Raw genomic sequence first — 21,876 nt, forward strand, 5'->3', positions numbered from 1 at the left:
GATAGTAATCAAAGAACTAGAACTACTTGAGGTAACTTTTTTTTTTTTTGAGGAAGATTGGCCCTGAGCTAACTTCTGTTGCCAATCTCCTCCCTTTTTCCTTTTTTTTTCCCCCACAAAGCCCCAGTGGATAGTTGTATGTCATAGTTACACATCCTTCTAGTTGCTCTATGTGGGAGGCTGCCTCAGCTTGGCTTGAGCAGCGGCCTGGAGGTCCCAGCCCAGGGCCGCCAAAGCGGGGCACCAGAGCTTCACCACTATGCCACCCGTCAGCCCCTTCAGGTAACATTTTATACCACGGAATTTAGCGGCCAAAAACGGTATAATTTGGTGTTAAGTTGTGTATTTTGATGGCGCTGTAAGTTTGTACACTTTGTAAGGCAACAGCATTGACAGTCATTAAAATTTTTGTGTCTTTTGATCCAAGATTCCTATTCCAGAAAAATTATCCAGAGAAAATAAGTCAACAAATGTAAAAAGTCAAATGCCCACAGATACTCTCTACAATATATTTTTATAGTAAAACTTAGAAACTTTGTATTGTTCAATCGAGTGGCAATTACTTTGAGGCACCAATAAGGGATGGAATTCCATGTTACTGTTAAACATTAAAATCAGGAGGATTATGAAGCAGCATAAAAACATGTTTTATGTCATGCTAGATGGAAACCAGAATTTAAAATTGAATGCATATAATGAACAGAATGGAACGAACACATATGATCCTATTAAATCCTCTGACTCTCTTTAAGTTTTAGCTCCATAATTACAGAAGAAACAAAAATTTAACTAGTTTATCCATGTTCGTGCTTTTAATAAGTAATAGACCCTAAGCCTGTTAACTGTAGCACCCACCCATCTTTCCATTCGAAATTGATCCAATTAATCCTGTTTTTGTGCCCAAACGTCTGCTCCTCCCACCACAGCATGCTTCACATAGTCAAAGAATTGGCAGCACTATGCAAAAAAGGAAATAGCTTCTTAAATCTTATCGGATCACAAGTTTTTCTCCCTCACCTTTCAAAAATATTTTAAACGTTATCTCTATCCTACAATACGAAAACTAAAGATGCAGTTAAAGATACAGCATCAGCACCTCCCGCCCGCCCCGCCCCAGCTATCTAGGAACTCCAACCCCGTGCGAGCGCTAACTTTTAAAGGCTGGCGAGGGGCGGGCCTCAGGGAGGTGGGGCTGGCGTCGCAAAAAGCCGCCGTGCTGCTTTACGGCCCTCGCCCCGCCCCTCCAGGTGCGGGTGGGCTGAAGCCGGCAAACATGGCCGCCACCTACTGCCTCAGCCGGGCTTTAACTGCCCTGGCAGGGTTGTCGGTCTTGTCCTTCGGCAGCTTGGCCGCTAGTCAGATCGAGGTAGGAGTCAGGCCTCTCTGAACGACAGGGCGCTGGGCGTTCAGCCGTGTCGCGGCTGCGAGCGCCCGGCAGATGTCCTGTACCCCGCTGAGGGAAGCCTCCTGGAGTCGTCAGCCTCCGATGGGCTGTCCGGGCTGTGGGAGGGTGTCACTGGGGACGGGATACGACAGTGTCGGTCGGTTTCAGCCTTTTAAAACGACGAATTAAAACAGTCAACTCCTCGGAGGTACGGGAATACCTGATCCTTTGCTCCTTTGCTAGGTGTGTGCAGACCTAGCAGGTGAAGTTCAGGCACAGGAGTGCAGCCCCTGCTTCCCTCCTGCTAAACTGCATGCTCCCCTTTGGTCGGAGTCTGATGGGTACTGCGTTTGATCTTTGGCTCGCAGGACGTTCTGGCTCTTTTAAAGCTTTTACTGTCCGCTGTACTCTGATGATTCCTCGGTCCAGTTCTACAGTCTCGATCTCTAGCATCATTTTCAGGCCCGCATATCCAGCTGGCTAAGGGGCCTGGATAGTCGGCAGACAGTTGAACATCTGTGTTCCAAGTTTTATCTTCTGCCTGCCCCACCTCCTATGGTGTTGCTGCTAAGCTAGACACCTGGGAGTTTGTAATAAACTCCTCTTTTTATCCCACATTTTAATCATCGCTAAATTCTGTGTTCTGAACTCTTAGAATTGCTTTCACCTCTCCAGTTCCACTGGCTTAATGCAGGCCCTGGTCATTTCTTACCTAGACTCTTGCAATAACTTTATCTTGTTTCCCCAGGTTTCCAAACTCCCTCACTAGATGCTAGGTTAGCATCTAAAATTTTTTCCTAAAATGTAAACGTGATCAGGTTATTCTTCTGATTGAATCCTTTCAGTGTTTTTCCATTGCATACAGAATATAAAGTCTAAACGTTATGATCTGGTCTCTGGCTACTTTTCCAGTCTTCATATTGGAGCCCACTCTCCCTGCCGTCTCAGTACTTTGAGCTTACACCAGGATTTCAAACTTTTTGAATACACATCCCCACCAGTTAAAAGATATTGAGCACTCTATATATTCATGAATTGCTGCTAATTTATATATTCAGTATTTATAATGCATATTTTTAGATAATATGAATAGAATTTCTTCCATTTCCCTCCTTTATTCTAGTGGATTATCTTGTATACTTCATTTTGGATACCATTACTGTTTTTTGTAGTTACACGGTTGCCTTGCTTTTTCACATTACCGTGTTTTATACCCCGTTTCCTCTGGTTGTTCATTTACCAAGATGCAGTAAAAACATAACCTATGTAGAACCTTTTCCTATCCCTTACCTTTGCCTTTACTGTTGTGATTTACACACTTACCTAGTATAGCACTCATCTCTTATAACCTATGTATGCTTTGTACTATTTATTATTCCATCATGCACTTCGAGTACAGTAGCTCCCTAACTGGTCTGCCTCAAGTCATTCTTTCTTTCTCCCAGTCTGTTCTCCAAGCTGCAGCCAGAGTAACTTTTAAAAACACAGATCTGATTATGTAACCCATATACACCTTAATGTTGCTTTAAGGATAAAGAGCAAAATCTTCATCATGACGCACAGACAAGGCCCTGCATACTTGTGCCTCTGCTGACACCTCCAGTTCTCTCTTAAACTTCTGCTTATGCTAATCTTATTTCAGTTTCTCAAAACCTCTAAGCTCCCTCTGTCTTTAGGACCCATGTTCCCTCTGTCTGGAATTATCTTCACTGTTCTCTTCATCTTTTGGATCCTAACCCAAATGTCACTTCTCTAGGGAAACCTTCCCTGATCCCTCTCCCCCAGATCAGGTCAGGTCCCTCTATTATTCTCTTTCATGATACAGTGTATCTTACCTTTATGGAATTTATAATTTGCCCTCAACTGCTTAATGTGTGTCTATTGAATTGAAGATAACCTCTTTGAAGACGAGTACTATGACTGTTTTTGCCGTCATTGTTTTCTGAGCACTCAGGACAGTGACTGGCACCTGGTGTCTGATGAATGTGATGAGTGAATGAATGTTACATTGTAGTGGAATGTGTTTGCATGCTTATCTTTTTTATTGAACTCTGAGATTCATGAGAGAAAGTAGCATGCTTTTTAGTGATTTTTGTGTTGCTGTACATTCCATGGCACCTGGCGCATAATGGGTGCTCCATTAACTATATGTAGAATGAATGAGTAACTTTATAGTGATTATATTGTCTAAACAATCACAAAAGAGTTTTACCATTTCAGATTTTTTGCTAAAGTCTTAATGGTGTAAGAATTTTGGAGCTGGAAGGGACATTAGAAATTATTGGTTTAACTCTCATTTTCTGCATGAGAAAAGTCAAGTCTCAAGAGCTAAATAACTTACCCCACTCTCACAGCCGGGTGAATGATAGGACCTGGGCTAAAACCCAGATCTTCAGATTCCTAAACTAATGCTTTATCTGTTATAGCACATTACTTTCTTTAGCAAGGCAGCTGTTGAGAAAGGTTAAAAAATATATATACATATGTATACATGTGTGTATGTATGTATAAATATATGACATATACACATTTGAGTGGAATTTTTTTTCACTCTCCCTGAAATTGTCTTGTCAGCTGAAAATTAAAATGGCTAACGTTTGTTATGCAATTACTCTGTTCCAGTCACCATTCCTACATCTGTGAGTCAGGTAATATTACCATTTTATAGATGGGGAAATGGAGGCATAGAGAAGATAAGCAGCTTTCCTACGTTCATACAGCTAGTAAGTAAGAGGGCCCAGATTTGAATCCAAGCGATCTGACTGTTCTAATACTACTGTTTGAGAGGTCGTTATGGTTTTTATTCACTATTATTTTAATATATAATCAAAATCATGTTCATTAGATGCCTGGATAGTGTTGGATGCGAGGTTTTAAATGTTGCATGATGGCAACTATAACAGATTTACTTTAACAGGTTAGTGATATGGTACATGATAGTATGTTAGAAAATGTGCTCAATCAAGTGTGTTGGTGAGTTGAAATAAAGTAATTGGAAGTACCCAGCACAGAGTAGGGACGAATACTGAATGAAATTTCAACAGCAAGAGTATTAATTGTTATGTGTAGAATCAAAACATGAAATAAATCATTCACAATTTGAAGACAGTGTAAAATTAGAAGCACCTGAGGAAGAGCTGGCTGTGTGAGAGAAAATGTATAAAAACAAACAGCCCCTCCCCCCCAAGCAATGCCCCCCCTCGAGCAAAAAATAAAACTGTTTATTTTGTCCTTCATAAGGTCAAATACTAGAATCTTTATAAGCTTGCACAGTGATGACTTACTGTTATTACAACTAGAAAAACTCCCTGAGTCTGAACTGCCCTTTATCAGTCTTTATTCTGGGAGTGGGGCTTTCTCTTCTAATCTTTTTGCTGTTATTTGACTGATAGGATCAAGCAGAACAGTTCTTTAGAAGTGGCCATACAAACAACTGGGCTGTATTGGTAAGTATATTCCATGAAGGTATACCTTGCTGTTCACATTAGATATGTGTCTGAGAAATTTTGTCTGAATCAAATTTTTGAAAATAAAATTTATTTTCTTATATCTTATAACAGAAATTCTTTATTTTGATTTGGCTATATTTTAAATTGACTACATCAACTAATAATATTCTTTGCCTTCAGTGTATCTGTCAAGTGGTGGTGGGTAAATAAATATAAGAATAAATTAGGGATACTGTTGTTAAAGGAAGCATTCTATGAAATATAGAATTATTTTAATGATGGAAACTAGTAATTGTATTTCTTAATTATAATATTAGTTTATAGATATGCTCTACTTAGGCTACTTTTAAAAATTTTTTTAATTGTTTTTTTTCTGTTCACAAAAATCAATGATCATTATAGAAAATTCAAATTATATAGAAAAGTTTAGAAGAAAACAGATTAATTTTATATGTGAATTTCATCTCAGTTTAAAAAAAAAAGAAAATCGAAAATGTCTTCAAGTCCCACATGCCAGGATCAACATTTTGGTGAACCTTCTTCTAACCTCCTCTCTTCATATATAAGCATAAAATACATGATTTTATATAACTAGGGTCATATTATATCTGCTATTTTGCAACCCGATAGCAGTATATCTTGGGGATCTTTCCCTGCCGGTAGTTATAGAGATACATAATCTTTTCCAAAGGCTGTATTGTTTTCTGTTTTATGAATGTATCATAATCTTCTGTTCATGGACATTTAGATTTGAAATTTTTCATTATTTTAAACAGGGCTGTGTTGGACGTCCTTATACATACATCTTTGTAAACCTGGCTGATTTTCTCTTTATGATAAATTCCTAGGCATAAGGCTGTGAAGTCGTGGAGCATAATTGCCCTCCAGAAATGCTGTACCTCTTTTTCTAACCCCAAGTTAACTGTGCATTAACTTATCTTCTCTGTTTGACTGCTGGGCAACAAATTAAATTTTGTTTTAATTTGCATTTTTTGATTCTTAGTAAGGTTTGCTTATTGGCCCAGTTTCTTTTTCGTTTTTTTTTCCTCTGTGTGAAGTACCATCTTTAATTTATCTGGATTCACAAATTTGTGTTTTTAGTTCACCAAATATAATACATGTAATCAATTTTGTTATTCCTGTGCTTGGAAAGTATTTGGGTGATAGTTTTGCTACTGGGGATTCATTTAATGACATTAACATGATTAGAAGATACAATAAATTTGACAAAAAAATGTACAAAAGGGTTGACTGGAAGAAAAGATTAGAAAATAAAAAGGCAAGAAAGGAAGCTGATTTTTGTGAGAAAGGAAGGGAACAGAGAATGTACAGTGTTTCAAATAACTCGTGTTGGAAAAGGAGGAAAACTGGGAAACACAAATTGTAAGAATACAGTGGGAATGTAAAGGAGGTGGGTAGAGGAATTCAACTAAAAGTACAGAGCAAACATATGAGATTATAAGTAACTTTATGAAGGCCAAAGGAAGATTGTCCAAATGTTTGAGGCCTTGTAAGTTTATCGAGAACAATTTTATAGAAGTATGTAATTATCTACAGGTTGCTAGAAGTAAATAGTGATTACAGTTGCTATACATATTTGTATGGAATATAATTTTATTATGATTAAATAGAACAGTAAAACATAGGTTCATGGCACATTTTCTTGTTCTCCAGGAAAGAGCACCTTCTATATGCTACCCCTCACAAGAGTTTTATGAAGGAATTGAATAAAGGTTGCTTCAGATAAGGAGACAGGTTTTCAATGATTCCTTAAAAGTAGGGAAAACTATCAAGAAGCAGGCGACGATCCCCCAATTTGAGAGGATAGCTTACTCTGCAGGAAACTGAGGGCTCTTCCATGATTAGTCTCCCGGTGACATTCTTGAAAGAGGGGATAACTGCTTATGTGCAGACGACTAATTGCTAACGGGCTCATGCTTTAGAATAAGAGCCTCTTAGCTAATACTACACACACATCAAAGCCTTCCTTGTTCTGGGAAACCTCTGACCAAGGCCCTCTCCAGTCTCAGTAACCTGGGTCTCAGGTGAGAATAGAGGGTGAAAGAGAATTATTACTGAGCATTTCACAACAGCAGTTTTCATATTTTGTGCTGTATTTTACACATGAACTCAGACATAGTATAGTGAGACTTTAATAAATTGTGCTTTCTTAAATGGAAAATTATGAAATTTGACCAGGGCCAAGTTGAAAGTACTAAACATACCTTTCTTTCAATGTTATGTAATTCATATTTTTAAAAAATATATATATTTTTTCCTTCCAGTTTGAATTAATTTGTTTTTAGTCCTGACTAGATGATCAGAGGTAAATGAAATGCCCCTTTGCTTTTGTAATATGACTGAAAAAACTTACCACCAGAGGGAGATAGAAGGAAAATTAGATTCCATTTTAGTCTCAGGATCTGCTGTAAAACAAACATTTTTGCTTCTGTTTAATAAAAAAAGTTATAAAGATAATCTGTACTCATGGTTGAAAAGAGGTATGGTGAGGAAGGGTGTAAACTGGAAAGTTATTGCACCCTTCTTTGACCCCTTTTTTTATTCTCTATAATCACTATTATCAGTTTCTTGTGTATCCTTTCAGAAATGTCAAAGGCATGTAATCACATTTGTGTCTTCTCCTGTCTCCTTTTAAAAAGACTAATGGATCATATTCTTTTACTTCCTTTTTTTTTGGTATTCTATTCAGTGACTAGGTGATAATTTATATTAAGTTGATATTTCTCTTTTCACACCTTAATTTCATGTCTAGTAAATTGCTGGTGAAAATGAGGGCAGTTTCTTAGGTTTATGATCATTAAATACCAAAATAGATGAGAAATCCTTTTGGGTATGATAAAGTGCACTGAATATACTGGTTTTTATTATGACTAATTCAGATATCAATTATATTATTTCTGCTCAAGTTAGGGAACCTGTAGATTCTTTGCTACTGATGGGTAGTGATTTTGTTTCTTGCTTTTTGGATTTGATTTTTGCTAATATGGCAACATTATAGTGAAAATCCTTGAATACATATTTTTGCATACTTGTATGAGCTAAATCAAAAGGTAAGTACATTTTCAAACTTGACGTATGTTGCGAATTACTCTCTTAGAAGGTTTATATTAGTTTACATTCTCATCAGTCGGTTATAAGTATTCATTTCCCCACACTCTTGCCAATACTATGAATTGTCAGACTTTTGAATACTTATCAATTTGATTTGTATTTTTTAAGTTATGACAGAAGTTGAGCATCTTTAAGAGTTTTATTTTCCATTTTTAATACTTTTGTTATGAAATGCTTGCTCTCATCCCTTGCCCATTTTTCAAAATTGGGTTGTTCATCTTTTTCTTATTGAGTTATAATTATTTCAAGTTTTTCATTTCAGTTAGGATTTTATGGTATTTTTGACATAGGGAGTTTTACATTTTTATGTAGTCAAAAATTTTAGTCTTTTTTAAATTGGATTCTAGGTTGAAAATTCATTTTAATTAAAAAATCTCGTAGTTGCTTTCTGTCTGCAGGGGCAAGAACATGTATGCTAGTCTCGAAACTGTCATTATACCTGCTCTCAGCAGAGGCATGTGGTGGGGGGAGGAGGCTGCTTGGTGGTAGGTGTGCTACCAGCTGACCCCATTCTCGTTTACTTCCTTTGGAATGGATTCTCAAGAGGGTTGACATTTGAAGCATGGCATTAGATTTTCCTAGTACCTTTGATATCATTGTTAGGAATCAGTTTCTTCTTTTTTTAAGTGTAAAACTTGTTTGAATTGTTTCTAGTTTTCTGTTGAGTTCAACAGTTTCTTTATAATGTATTCTCTTATGTGCATATAAAACTGTTTTGTATGTTATGTTTTAGTCTCTATCTTACATTTTTCACGACTAAAATTAGGAAGCAATCCAGACTGAGAGGACTATCATATAACCCAAGGTAGCTAATTTTCTTTTCAGTTCTATGAAGAGATTATGGGCACTGTGTTTGATTCTAAAGAATTTAATCTTTTAGAAATAGGAACATTATAGAGTCACATAAATTGAGAGTAACTAAGTTGATTTAGTATTTGATTAAATTCCCCAAAGATTTGTTTTAAGCTGAAAGGTCTTTTTATTTAATATAGTTATGAAAGACCCCTCTTTAGAGAGATTGGTTTTATTGACAATTCTTTATGTGCTTTGCTGTTTCTAAGCCTGAATTATGATATACTCTTTCTTTAGGCATCTCTGTTTCCTACTTAAAGAGAAATAATTCTGTAACTCTGTGGCTTATTTTGATTAATAAAAATAATATATTTGTTTTACTATTTTAGGTGTGTACATCCCGATTCTGGTTTAACTATCGACATGTTGCAAATACTCTTTCTGTTTACAGAAGTGTCAAGAGGCTAGGTATTCCTGACAGGTAAGAATTCTAAATAAAGCTTAACTCTGAATCTCAGTAAAAATCACCCTTAGATGATTGTTATTATATTTGTATTTTTGTATTACTTTTGAAGAAGGTAAAGAAACCAATCGTGTATAAAGTAGCTGTTACTTAAGATCATAATGGTAAATTATATGAAACAACAATCAATACTAAGGTAAAAAGATTTGATAAAGTATGATTGTTTGGTATCTTTTATTTAATTATTATATGCCTCACTCTGGGTTGTTAATTGCAGGCAACAGAAGGCAGTTCTTACTGATTTAAGTAGAAAAGGAATTATTAAAAGTATGTTGATTAGTTCAGCAAATTGCTGGGAAGGCTGTAGCCTTAAATAGTCAGGAACAAGGAAGATGAGGTAGCAGAGAAGACATATCTAAAAATCATGGCATAAAACCCGTGCAGTGATGATAATGCAGCTGCGAACTGCTGAAGGCTGCACTCAGCCACTGCCTAGCTGCTGCCTTTGCCTTTGGAAACTTAATGTTGCTACTGCTGCCTGCTGCCAAAACCTAACCTTTGCTGTCCCAGCTTCTGGCTGTCTCTAGCTCTAAATTTAAAGTCCTTGGTGGGAATGTCATATTGGCAGAGCATAGATTAAGTGCCATGTCCATGCTACAGAGGTGACAGGAAGAATGACTATGTGGTGTTGTTAGCTTCTATATAGGGAGGTGGGCTCTGCCTTCTATGATGACTCATAAAGTGGGATGTTTCCTAAGTACATGAGGGAGTTCAGGTACTGGGCAGAACCCCCACACCCCCACCCCCAGATGGAATCCTCTACATTTGGTTTGTCAGATATGATCAGGCTGTTTTTGCCATTATCCAAGCAGTTCTAGAAGAAACTGCAGTGAATTCAATTACTTAGGTTTGATTTATTTAGTCCTGTGTACCTCTCTACCTACGAGGCAGTGTGGAAAGAGCTTTGCAGTCAGATGGATCTGAGTTTGAAATCTGGGTTTAGTGGTGATCTTGGTTAAGTCACTTTGCCATACTAAGCCTGTTTCTTCAGCTATTACGTGGTGATAATAGTACCTTCTTTGCAGGGTTCCGGCGCTTCCAATAAAAGCAAAGAGAGGGGCTGGCCTGGTGGTGTAGTGGTTAAGGTTGCGTGCTGTGGCGGCCTGGGGTTCATGGGTTTGGATCCCGGACATGTAGCTACATATACACTGCTCATCAAACCTGCTGTGGTAGCCTCCCACATACAAAATGGAGGATGATTGGCACAGATGTTAGCTCAGGGCCAATCTTCCTCACCAAAAAAAAAGAAAAAAAAGCAAAGAGGACCATGTATAAAGTGCTGCAGGAGCAGAAAGGAAGCAGTGAAACAAAGTTATAGTACCTTGTACCTAAATAGCTCCATTTTAGCCTTGGAGGCTGACAAGAACTATAATTTAATTCTTGTATTTCATCTAGAAATTAAGACAACTTGATAATATTACCATTTTTAAAAAGTACCTTAAATTAGTCTGAGAAAGAATGATTTGTTAGATCAAGTATACATGTATTATTCCTGTGATTAGCCAATTATTATAGTTTGTCAGTTGGTTCTCAAATAGGTCTATGTGGTCCGTCTCCTGGTTTTTAGCCGCTGTGGCATCTGTGCCCTATGAGCTCCTCCAGGAGGTTACTGTGCATGGTTTTCAAAGGTTTTCACTTTGGTAAACGGATCCTTGTCTGGTCTATAAGTCAGTAGGGTATGTGTAAATGGTTTCAGTAAGATGTAGAGGGCGTTTTTAGAAATAGGGTGTAACTATAGGATGTATTTTATATATTATAATTAGTAGATTTGTCCCTAGGTTTCTAAAGAATGGTCTATAAAAGTTTATTCCTGTTTCAAGTGATTGCCTGTCTACATCTCTGTTTATGAAGTCTTTGGTGGGGAATGAATTGGGGATTTAAACAGTTGGTGATTTAAACCATTTGTTATTTAATAAACAGAGAACAATAGAAAAGATTCTATTTGGTTTTTAGCCTATTATGGTGAATACTCCTCTTATTGGTGACTTGTCCCATTTTACTCCTACCAGGAATTAAATATAAAAATATAATCATGAGTAATGTTTTAGTCAGAAAGTAACAAATTATTATGAAATAACAGTTTGGAAACTTAAAAATCATTAAAAACAGCTTTCAGTTTTAAAGCTTGAATTTCACAATACAGTTTGAATTTATTTTATACATTGTGGGGCATTTTCAAGTTAAAACTATGTTATCATAACTTCTGTCATATGCCAGATATGTATCCTGAGAAAAATGATTGATCATTACATTAATAAAAATTATGAGTAAGCTCTGCTTTTTAAAAAAAATTTGTTTGCTTTTTTAAAGGAGCATTTTACCTTTATTTGAAATGCAAAGTATTTGCATTTAGTTTTCGCATATGCTTCAGTAAGAAATTAGTTCGTGTCACAAATCATTTACTAAAATCCATGACACAAATGATTGACTTTTCTTTTGGAATTTCACATCAATTCCATCGATCCTGTTTGAAATGTCACATTAGTTATGTCACTGCTCTTGTTTTGATTTCTCTCTGATCTTCTGTCTGTATTTCACACACTCCGTCCACTTGAGCTGTTCTCTCTGCCTAGCGTGGTTATCTGTGCTTCTGGCTCACTGCTACCTAAACCTGGCTGTCATTCTGAATCACTTGTGGTGCATGTTAAAAATACCGATTTCTTGGCTTCACTCCTGGAGATTCTAATTCACTAGAGCTGAATTGAGGCCTAGGCATCAGCTCTGTACGTGGGTCTGATGCACAAGCAAGTTTGAAGCACAGCTTTAAGTTTTACGTGATCTTCCAAATTCACCTTACTCTGATACTTCTTCAAAAAAGCATTTCCTGACCCCCTTTTTTGCTTCTGTGGTGTCTGTCCTGTGTATACTTTGATTATAACATGATTTTACTAATTATAGTATGTCTCCTTCATTAGATTGTAAATGCCTTGAAGGGAACAAGGATTATATTTCCTTTCACTTTATACTTCCAGCACCTAGCACAGTGGCTAGCACCATAGAAGGTGCTCTGTAGGTATTGAATAAATAAACACGTGACTTAGAAATACTTTATCAGTTAGGCAAAGCAAATACAATTTTTTACTTTAAAAGTAAAAATATTTTTATCTCTTAAATTGTGGTAGTTTAGTTTTTAGCAAATGTGGATTTGGTATAAAAGACATTTTAATAAATGGGTTGCCAGAATTCTATAATACCATTTCAAAATATTGACTCAGGGAAAAGTGATTTTAATGATTATGGAGGAAAATAAAAAGACATGCTCATAAGATCTTCATAATTGCCCGCCAGCTTGACTGTTATCGTTTTCATACCTAAGTTCCATGGAGGATAGGTGTCTTCTACTCTGTAACCAGGCTTTCTATAACTGTACCCACCCTCAGAGATTTTGTTTATTTGCCTGGTTTTAGCTTGCTGAAACATTTCACTATTTCTAGGAAATTTTCTGCCCTCAAATAATTGTTTTGGACTAAATCCCTGTTTCACTACCTCCAATATGCTTAATATGCTTGAGATGCGGAAAAGAGGCCTTAAGCAGGGGTTAGATTCTAAAGTCAGTATGTGAAGCAAAAATTGAGCCAAAATTATTCTTGAAAGTTTCTTAAATAGCACATAAAGTATAATATGGTATTGTCTTTCATCAAGTCTAACACAGCCAGTTTTTCCTCCAGGGCTAGAGCAGATCATTGTTTTCCTTTTCTTTTTCTTTGGTGGAACACTTGATAAGGTGGCTTACTTAGGAGTAGGGAACATGTGGAATTGTGATGCTCATGCTGTGAGAGGCACATGGGAATTGAGACTGACTGAGGGAATGTAGAGTCATAGCTCCCATCTCGTGTTTATTTTGGGGAATAAATGCATTGAGTATTCGGGTGGGGGAGATTCTCCTCTTTTTTTTTTTTTTTTGGCTGAGTGCACAAGATTGGTTATGGAGTTAAATGTGTATACAATTTTTCTTAAAAGATGATTTAGATCTACTACAAGTTGGGGGGATGTGAGTTTTTGTAATGATCCCTGTCTGATAAACTATCTATTTCTGTAGTTAAATCCAGCAGCTTTTCTGATTCTATTTTTTTCTCTTACTCTGTATTTTAATCGTTATGTGAGATTAATATTCCTAATTTAAATTAAATTCCTAATTCCTAATTAAATTCCTAATTTTAGTCTTCATCTCCTCTTATGCATAAACTCTTAGTGTATGCAAAATAAAGTTCACATTCCTCATGCTGGTACTCAGGGCTTTTGCAGTCCTGTCCCATATCTGGTATTCTGATAGTTAATTTCAATTCCTCACGCTCCAGCCAATTCCCTCTTAGAAGTCCCTGCGTTGGCCTCTGTCATTTCCTCCCACCAGTCCTTCCACCTGTAGTTTTTCCTTCCTCCCTCCTTTCTAGTTTTCCTCTGCCCAAATTTAATTCATGCATTCCCTAAAGCTTTCTTGGTCCTTCTTGCAGAAATAATATTTTATTTATACTTCTATCAAGGTACTTTTTGTCTGTATTGATCTTATTTCTTCAAGGCTGGTTCTGATGCTATGTTTATATTCCGCACAATGCAGTCTTTAGTATATTGTGCAGAGTTGAATGCATGAATGAATAGTAAGCTAAAGACCTCTAGCTGAGTGGAACCTGATTGGTCTAGGCTAGAAAGGAAATATTTATGAATACTGCTTATTTATATTCTCTTTAAATCTTGTTTCTCAAACCACACCGAGCTAAAAGTGCTCTGTAGTTGATTTTATAAACTATTTCCTAACTTCTACTTTAGGGATCCATGGGTGGGGGTGATCTCACCAGAGAACTTCAAATTCATTTCTTTCTATCAGATAGAAGTTCGTAAGAGTCTTGCCTAAGACAAGTTAATGTCAACTTTACTTATTGTCTACCTTCCTGCTATTTAAGTTCTCTTGGGATGTACTTTTTCTGGGTCCCTTGTCCCTTTTAATTTTTTTCTCAGGTAATAAATATTAGAATTAGAAATGTGAATTCTGGTAATGTTTCTGTAAATTAAAAAGGAAAAAAATCACTAATTGCCTGTTGTTATTGTTTTTAAAATCACATTGGTAATATAGCTTTTGACTGTTGCTCTTTATGCTGCTATGGATTAGATCTTATACATAAGAGGGCATTGTCTAAGGTGGAGAAGTAAGAAGATATTCAGAATTTTCTTGTATAATTTCTCATTAAAATATGGAGAAGGACATGGTTCTTATGGTTCTTTGAAAATGCTTGTGGCTTTCTCTGCAATCAGGTCAGCCACAATGGACTTAACTTCCGGCCTCCTCCTCCGCAACACGTGTTCCCTATCCACCGTAATTCAGATACTATGTTACTGATTTTATAGTGAATTATTTCGTTTCTTCCTTGTGGTCTTTATGAGAGATTGCTTTTTCCCATTTTACATATTTAAATGGTAACTCAGAATGGTTAGATGACCTGCTTAAGGTCCATTAGAGGTACCACTAAATAGTAGAACCAGAATTTGAATTCAGGTCTTCTGACTTTATGGCTGGAGCACTTCTATTATATCATAGCTATCTCCTCCCTAAGAAATTACAACAGTAAATATTTATGTAGCGTTTACAATTAGAGAATTCTTTTAATATAATAACATTATCTCTTTTTATTCTTATGACAATCCTGTAGAGGTTGGTATAATTATGCACATTGATCATGTAATAGCTTTTATTAAATTCAAAGATGTATATGTACAGGTAGAATGTAGTTCGGGTGTTACGAAAATAGTTAATATTAATTTAATAAATATAAGAAATGCCTCTCCTATTTTCTCATTTTCTTATTTTTTCCATAGTTTTTACTGTTGTCTGTCTTCATTATGTCAGGCTTTATGTACTTCATGCTTCTGTACTCCATCATACTTTGTAGCTGTAAAATGTGCTTCTGTACTTCAACAGCTTTGTCGCTATTGATTCCCCGTTTCTAGTCTGTTTCTCCCTCCAACTCATCCTACACGCAGCTGTCAGAATTATTTTTCTCAGACACTGCTTTTGTCTTTTCACTCCCACGGGCAAGAACCTGCAGTGACTCTGTTGCGTCTCTAAAAAATTCAAAATTTTCAACTAGCCTTCAGTCTTTAACTACTGCTTTGTTAATTCCAACTTATTATGTTCATTTGTTGATTTGTTATGACATCTACTGCATAATATTAGTTACTTCTATTTCTACTTTTTTTTAATCATTTATCCCACCTAGAAGACTTAGAATGTCCTCTGTGCTCTCCTTTCCTACCCGTATATCGTTCTTTCCTTTGTGTCATTATGTAGAACTTTGTAGAGTACTCTGTACAGGGAGGTCACTGAGTGATTCTTTTAAACCATTACAATAATTTATAAAATTTTCTAAATAATTAAACATATATTTAAAATTTTATTCTATGACTATTTTTATTTTATGATTTTGCCTCATTTTTAATGAACAAAGGGACAAAATGTAGTAAATATGCTTTGTAAATAATTTGCAATGTATTATCATATTGTCAAGATAATATTAACTCATGCCTTTGAATGTTCTGCTTCTTGTCTCCTGTCACTTCTCAACAGTTTTTTCTCATATACTCTGTAAAAATATAAATAACAGTGTTTGATTATGGATACTTATGTATTCTGAACAATCTGTCATTTTATTCTCACATTGGCAGCTGATCTGTCTGCCACTCTACATGATGTTCCTGGTGAGGGGTATAATATCTGGAATAAGGAAACATTTAGAATAGTTAAGAAGTCGAAATGTGCTCTAAGAAGGAGAATACTGACTAAGGTAAAGGGAGCATGTTGCCCACCCACTGCCCTCCTGCTGTTATGTTTAGGTAATAAGCAGGACCCATTTGCAAGACTAAGAAGACCTTGAAGGGTTTTATGGAGCAAAGGGGAAATTTCTTTATTGATTTGTAAATTGATAGGAAGGTTTTGGGATGTTGAAGAAGGGAGAGAAGCTTATTCCTTCATCACAAACACAATGTCTTCATTACTGACACCATCCTCATATCCAGTAACTTGATTTCCTTGCCTTTGTTCTTTAGAATTGTCTTGGCTATTCTTGGATCTTGTTCTTTCATGTTAAGTTTAGAATCAGCTTGTCAAGTTCTTAAAGGCCTGTTGGGACTTTGATTTGCATTGCAGTGAGTTTCAGATTAATTTAGAGAGAATGGGCTTCTTCATGGTATTAAATGTTTCAATTTATGAATAAGATGTATCTCCATTTAATTATGTGTTTAACAGCTTTCACTTAAGTTCTAAAATTTTTAATTTCTCTCCATAAACATTTTTGGTAGAATTTTTAGTTGTCTTAGGTATTGGAAGTGGTACCTTTTAAAAAATACATTTTCTTACTTCTGTTGCACATGCAGTTGTTTTTCGTATATTGTTCTAGCAACTTGCTGAACTCTTATTAATTTTAATAATTTGAATATAAATTCTCTTTTTTTGGTAGCCATAAAATCTACAAAAAATGACAGTTTTCTTCCTTTCAGATCTCTGTACCATAAAAAAGTGTTTTTAATCTTCAAAACTTTTCATATTTGAAAATTTTGGGATAAAAATTGTCTTTAAAGACCTCAAAATTAGTAGTCCAGAGAAATCTGTTATATCACACATGAGAAAAATGTGTTCCTGAGAGGTAAAGTGATGTTTAAGGTCAACAATGGTGTGGTGGCAGACCTAATGCTAGAATCCTGGTATAGTGGTTATATTATGCTATGTTGCCCAATTCATCAGTATAAATAAGTGAAACAGTGAAGAAAAAGGATAAGTGAAAGCAAATAATTGAAAATAAAGTTAATATTGATATGCCTTATGAAGTTGGTGTTTGCATGATAACTTAATATACTTGATTTACTACTGTAAACGATAATCTAATAATCTTGCCCAAATTACAATAGCCTATCTTCAGAGCTTTCTCCTATTATGAGCTTTTTCATTGTCCATCTATCTCAATTTGAAGATAACGCAGAAAATTATTTTTATTTTCACGTTGGCACCTCCAATAAGTGAACCTATTGCATCTTATATCTAGTATTTACATCAGAATGTGCAGTAACTTTGTTTCCTGAGTATTTGTGATGGCCTTGTTAAATAACCTTGTTAAATGATTGCTTTAAAATCAATTATAAACCAATTTAAAATTCAGGTGCTTCAAAGGACTGTGTAAATGTAAGGAAATCACAATTTAGGTGGGAGGCAGTTAGCATAGTGTTTAAGAGTACAAGCTGTTGGTCAAACTGTCTCTATTTGCAGATGACATGATATTATATATAGAAAACCATAAAGACTATACCAGAAAACTGTTAGAACAAACGAATTCAGTAAAGTTGCAGGATATAAAATCAATATACAAAAATCTGTTGTGTTTCAATACACTAATAATGAACTATCAGAAAAAGAAATTCAGAAAACAATCCCGTTTACACTTGCATCAAAAACAGTAAAATACCTAGCAATAAATTTAACCAAGGAGGTAAAAGACTTATACACTGAAAACTATAAGGCATTAATGAAATTGAAGAAGACACAAGTAAATGGAAAGATGTTCCGTGTTCATGGATTGGAAGAATTAATATTGTTAAAATGTCCATAGTACCCAAAGCAACCTACAGATTCAATTCAGTCCCTATCAAAATTTCTGTGGCATTTTTTACAGAAATAGAAAAAACAATTCTAAAATTTGTGTGAAACCACAAAAGACCCCAAATAGCCAAAGCAACCTTGAAAAAGAAGAATAAATCTGGAGGTGTCGCACTTCCTAATTTCAAACTATATTACAAAGCTATAGTAATCAAAGCAGTATGATATTCACATAAAGACAGACACATAGCCCGATGGAACAGAATCAGGAGCCGAGAAGTAAACCCACGCATATATGGTCAATTAATTTACAACGAAGGAGCTAAGCATATACAATGAGGAAAGGACAGTCTCTTAGATAAATGGTGTTGGGAAAACTGGACAGCCACATGCAAAAGAATGAAACAGGACTACTAATGTACACCATACACAAAAATCAACTCAAAATGGATTAAAGACTTGAAAGTAAGACCTGAAACCATAAAACTCCTAGAAGAAAACATAGGCAGTAAGCTCCTTGACATTGGTCTTGCTGATGATTTTTTGGATTTGACACCAAAAGCAAAGGCAACAAAAGCAAAAATCAACAAGTGGGACTACGTCAAACTAAAAAGCTTCTGTACAGCAAAGGAAACCAACAGCAAAATGAAAAGGGAACCTACTGAATGGGAGAAAATATGTGCAAATCATGTATCTGGTAAGGGGTTAATATCCAAAATATATGAAGAACTCATATAACTCATAGTAAAAAAGCAAACAATCCAATTGAAAAATGAGCAAATTATCTAAATAAACATTTTCCAAAGAAGATATACATATGACTAAGAGGTACATGAAAAGATGCTCAACATCACTAATTATCAGGGAAATGCAAATGAAAACCACAATAGGGTATCATCTCCCACCTGTGGGAATGGCTGTTATCAAAAAGACAACAGGTGTTGGTGAGGATATGGAGAAAAGGGAATTCCTGTGTACTGTTGGTGGGAATGTAAATTAGTGCAGCCACTATGGAAAACAGTATGGAGGTTCCTCAAAAAACTAAAAAGAGAACTACCATATGATCCAGCAATTCCATTTCTGGGTATTTATCCTAAGGAAACAAAAACACTAACTCGAAAAGATGTCTACACCTCCATGTTCTTTGCAGTATTATTTACAATAACTAAGACGTGGAACAACGTAAGTGTTCATGGACAGATGAATGGATAAAGAAAATGTGGTGCATGTATATACAATGGAATATTATTCAGCCAAAAAAGAATGAAATCCTGACATTTGTGACAACATGGATGGACCTTGAGGGCATTATGCTAAGAGAAATTAGTCGGACAGAGAAAGACAAATACTGTATAATCTTACATATTTGGAATCTAAAAAACCCCTGAACTTTGTAGATACAGAGAACAGATTGGTGGTTGGCAGAGGTGAGGATTAACGGGTGTGAGAAATGAGTGAAGCTGATCAAAAGGTACAAACTTCCAGTTATAAGATCAATAAGTCCTGGGGATGTAATGCACAGCATGGTGACTCTGTTCTTGAGTTAGGCCAGACTACAAAGTCTAGTTTAGTTTCAGAAATGGGCAGGAATGATGACTTATGTTGCTTTTGCTTCAGATTGTTTCCAAACCAACAAAGAAGCAATGCAAAGGAAATATGAGATAAGGATATGAGTAAGTGGCTACTGCTCCCCTCTATTTCCCTAGTTTCTCACCGTGGTGATCCTGAGTTTGGCAGTTGGTGCAGCCTGCAGAAAGGGAGAAACCAGCCAGGTCAGAGGAATCCAGAACAGTCACTAGGGGAAGGGCCACATTGTCACTCAGAATTTTACCTACCATCACATAAGGCAGCTCTTTGCTGTGCCTGAGGTTCGTACTTACATGTTTTACTTCCTTCTGTATCATTAGGTCTTCAGGAAACCTGGAAATGGCCTGAGAAAATCACTGCTAGTTTTTTTGATCTGGAACAAATTATTTAATCTTTCTCAGCCTTAGAGCCCTGTTGGTAAGATGGGGAAACAGTACTTACATGTGGTGAATCTTGTTGGTTCATCAATCTGGTTGGGAGTAATTCCCAGCTCCCTGTTCCCTTGCGTCACTCCACAATCTCTTGAATCAGTCTGTCATGTTTTCTGATTACTTTGATTGCATTGGCCTAGCATCATCTGACTTGACGTTAATTTAATGATCCTAAATACTAGTTTTATTATTACTGTGACAGTATTAATTACCATAAGAAAGGTCATAAAAAGGTGGAGGTTTGTAAGTTGAGTCATTGTGAGGCATGAGTTGCTTGTGTACAGACGAGATAGGAGTAATATGCCTATTAGTAGGAAAAGGAGAAAGAAGCAGATGCTTGCAGAATAGCTGAGTCACATGAGTGGCAAAGTGCTGGAATCCATAATATTCTACAATTTTTTTGTGTTGATATATCTAAAACTACTTTTGAGTTCTAGTCTTTGTAAGGCATTATTCTTGAATTTCCATAAAATTGTGTGCCATTCTAATATTCATCCTCCCTGTTTGAACTCACTTTAGTGATTCTTTATAGTTAAGACAGCCTAACTAGAATAAATTAAGGTATGGGTAAAGGGTTAACAAAACCCTTTCCTTCTACAAAAGAATTTGACTTTTGTTCACCTTGTAACTCTGTTTCCTTGGATAGCTGATAAAGGTAGGCAACATTGCTTATGGTAAAAATGTTCTCTTATTGATTAGATAACTACAAATGGACCGGGATAAATAAATCATAAATACTTGAGGAGAAAGCCATACCTTGGGGTTTCCCTGAGTGTGTTGATTCTTGTAATTGGGCTGGTTCCTTTTAGGGACCCTGAAAACTATGTCTATGGAGTTATTGCATAAGGTATTGACTCCAGTGGGGCATGAGGCTTCTAAGCCAAAGTGGATATTCTGCCCGCCCATATAAGTCTCATTCCCTCATATCTGAATTGTCACCTGAAGGACCAAAGAGAATAGCTTGGGAGGATTACATACATATATACATACACTTATACCACAGTATCAGCTATAGCCTCTTAGACTTGAAAGAGAGAGTCCTGGACAGTTGTGTGTACCTCTCTGTAGCTTGTTATGAGGGTACTCCCATGGAAGGGCTTGCCTAATACTGCCTATATTTGTTTCCTATTGCTGTTGTAACAAATTGCCACAAATTTAGTGGCTTAAAATAATGCAGTTTAGTTCTGGAGATCAGAAGTCCACAATGGGTCATCAGGTCTGTGTTCCTTCTGGCGGCTCTAGGGAAAAATCAGTTTCCTTGCCTTTTCCAGCTTCTAGAGGCTGTCTGCTTTCCTTGACTCATGGCCCTATTCTCCATTTTGAAAGCCAGCAGCATAATATCTTCAATGACTCTTCTTTAGTTTTCACATCTCATTCTTCCTCTTTGCTTCTGCTGTCACATTACCTTCTCTGACTCTGACCCTTTGTACCCCTCTTATAAGGACCCTCGTGATTACATTGGGCCTACCCAGATAATCCAGGATAATCTCCCCATCTCAGGATCCTTAACTTAATCACATCTGCAAAGTCCCTTTTACCTTTAAAAGTAACATATTCACAGGTTCTGGGGATTAGAACATGGACATCTTTGGGGGCCAACATTAAGCCTACCACACTGTTTTAATGGCAAATATTATTTCCTATTCTAAATCCTTGTAACTGAATTTGATGCCAAATTTGGTTATTTTGTGAGTTTGAATGTTTACTGGTTCCTATCAAGAAGACACCTGGTGGGTGTGGCAGAGAAGAAGTATTTGGAATGCTGGAAAAGTGAGGCATCATGGAAACCAAGAGGAGTTTGACAAGGGAATAGCCAACAGTGTTAACTAGAGAAATGTCATATAGGAGGTGCACTCAAGTTCTTTTGAACCAGGTGAGTAGAATTATGATTACAGTAGTCTGAAGAGTTAATGGGAAACAAAGAAATAGAAAAAGTGACTGGAGGATGTTGACTGAGAAAGAAAGAGAAGCGGAGCATAGACTACGGGGATTTAGAACCAAGA

The 21,876-nt window shown here is 36.2% G+C and overlaps 1 protein-coding gene across 2 annotated transcripts in view; it reads left to right on the forward strand.

Annotated features, from left to right (window-relative positions):
- The first annotated feature begins 1,242 nt into the window (after positions 1-1,242).
- Positions 1,243-21,876, forward strand: part of PIGK (phosphatidylinositol glycan anchor biosynthesis class K) — a 113,937-nt gene continuing 93,303 nt past the window's right edge. For both annotated transcript variants that reach the window (XM_004431515.3, XM_087448776.1), the window contains exons 1-3: positions 1,243-1,366; positions 4,777-4,830; positions 9,147-9,238. In XM_004431515.3, coding sequence (XP_004431572.1) covers positions 1,274-1,366; positions 4,777-4,830; positions 9,147-9,238 — 239 coding nt within the window. In that variant the 5' untranslated portion in view covers positions 1,243-1,273. The remainder of the gene's footprint in view (positions 1,367-4,776; positions 4,831-9,146; positions 9,239-21,876) is intronic.

Source organism: Ceratotherium simum, chromosome 2 (assembly GCF_057802395.1).
Source record: "Ceratotherium simum simum isolate JZ-2026a chromosome 2, ASM5780239v1, whole genome shotgun sequence".
Lineage (NCBI taxonomy): Eukaryota > Metazoa > Chordata > Mammalia > Perissodactyla > Rhinocerotidae > Ceratotherium > Ceratotherium simum.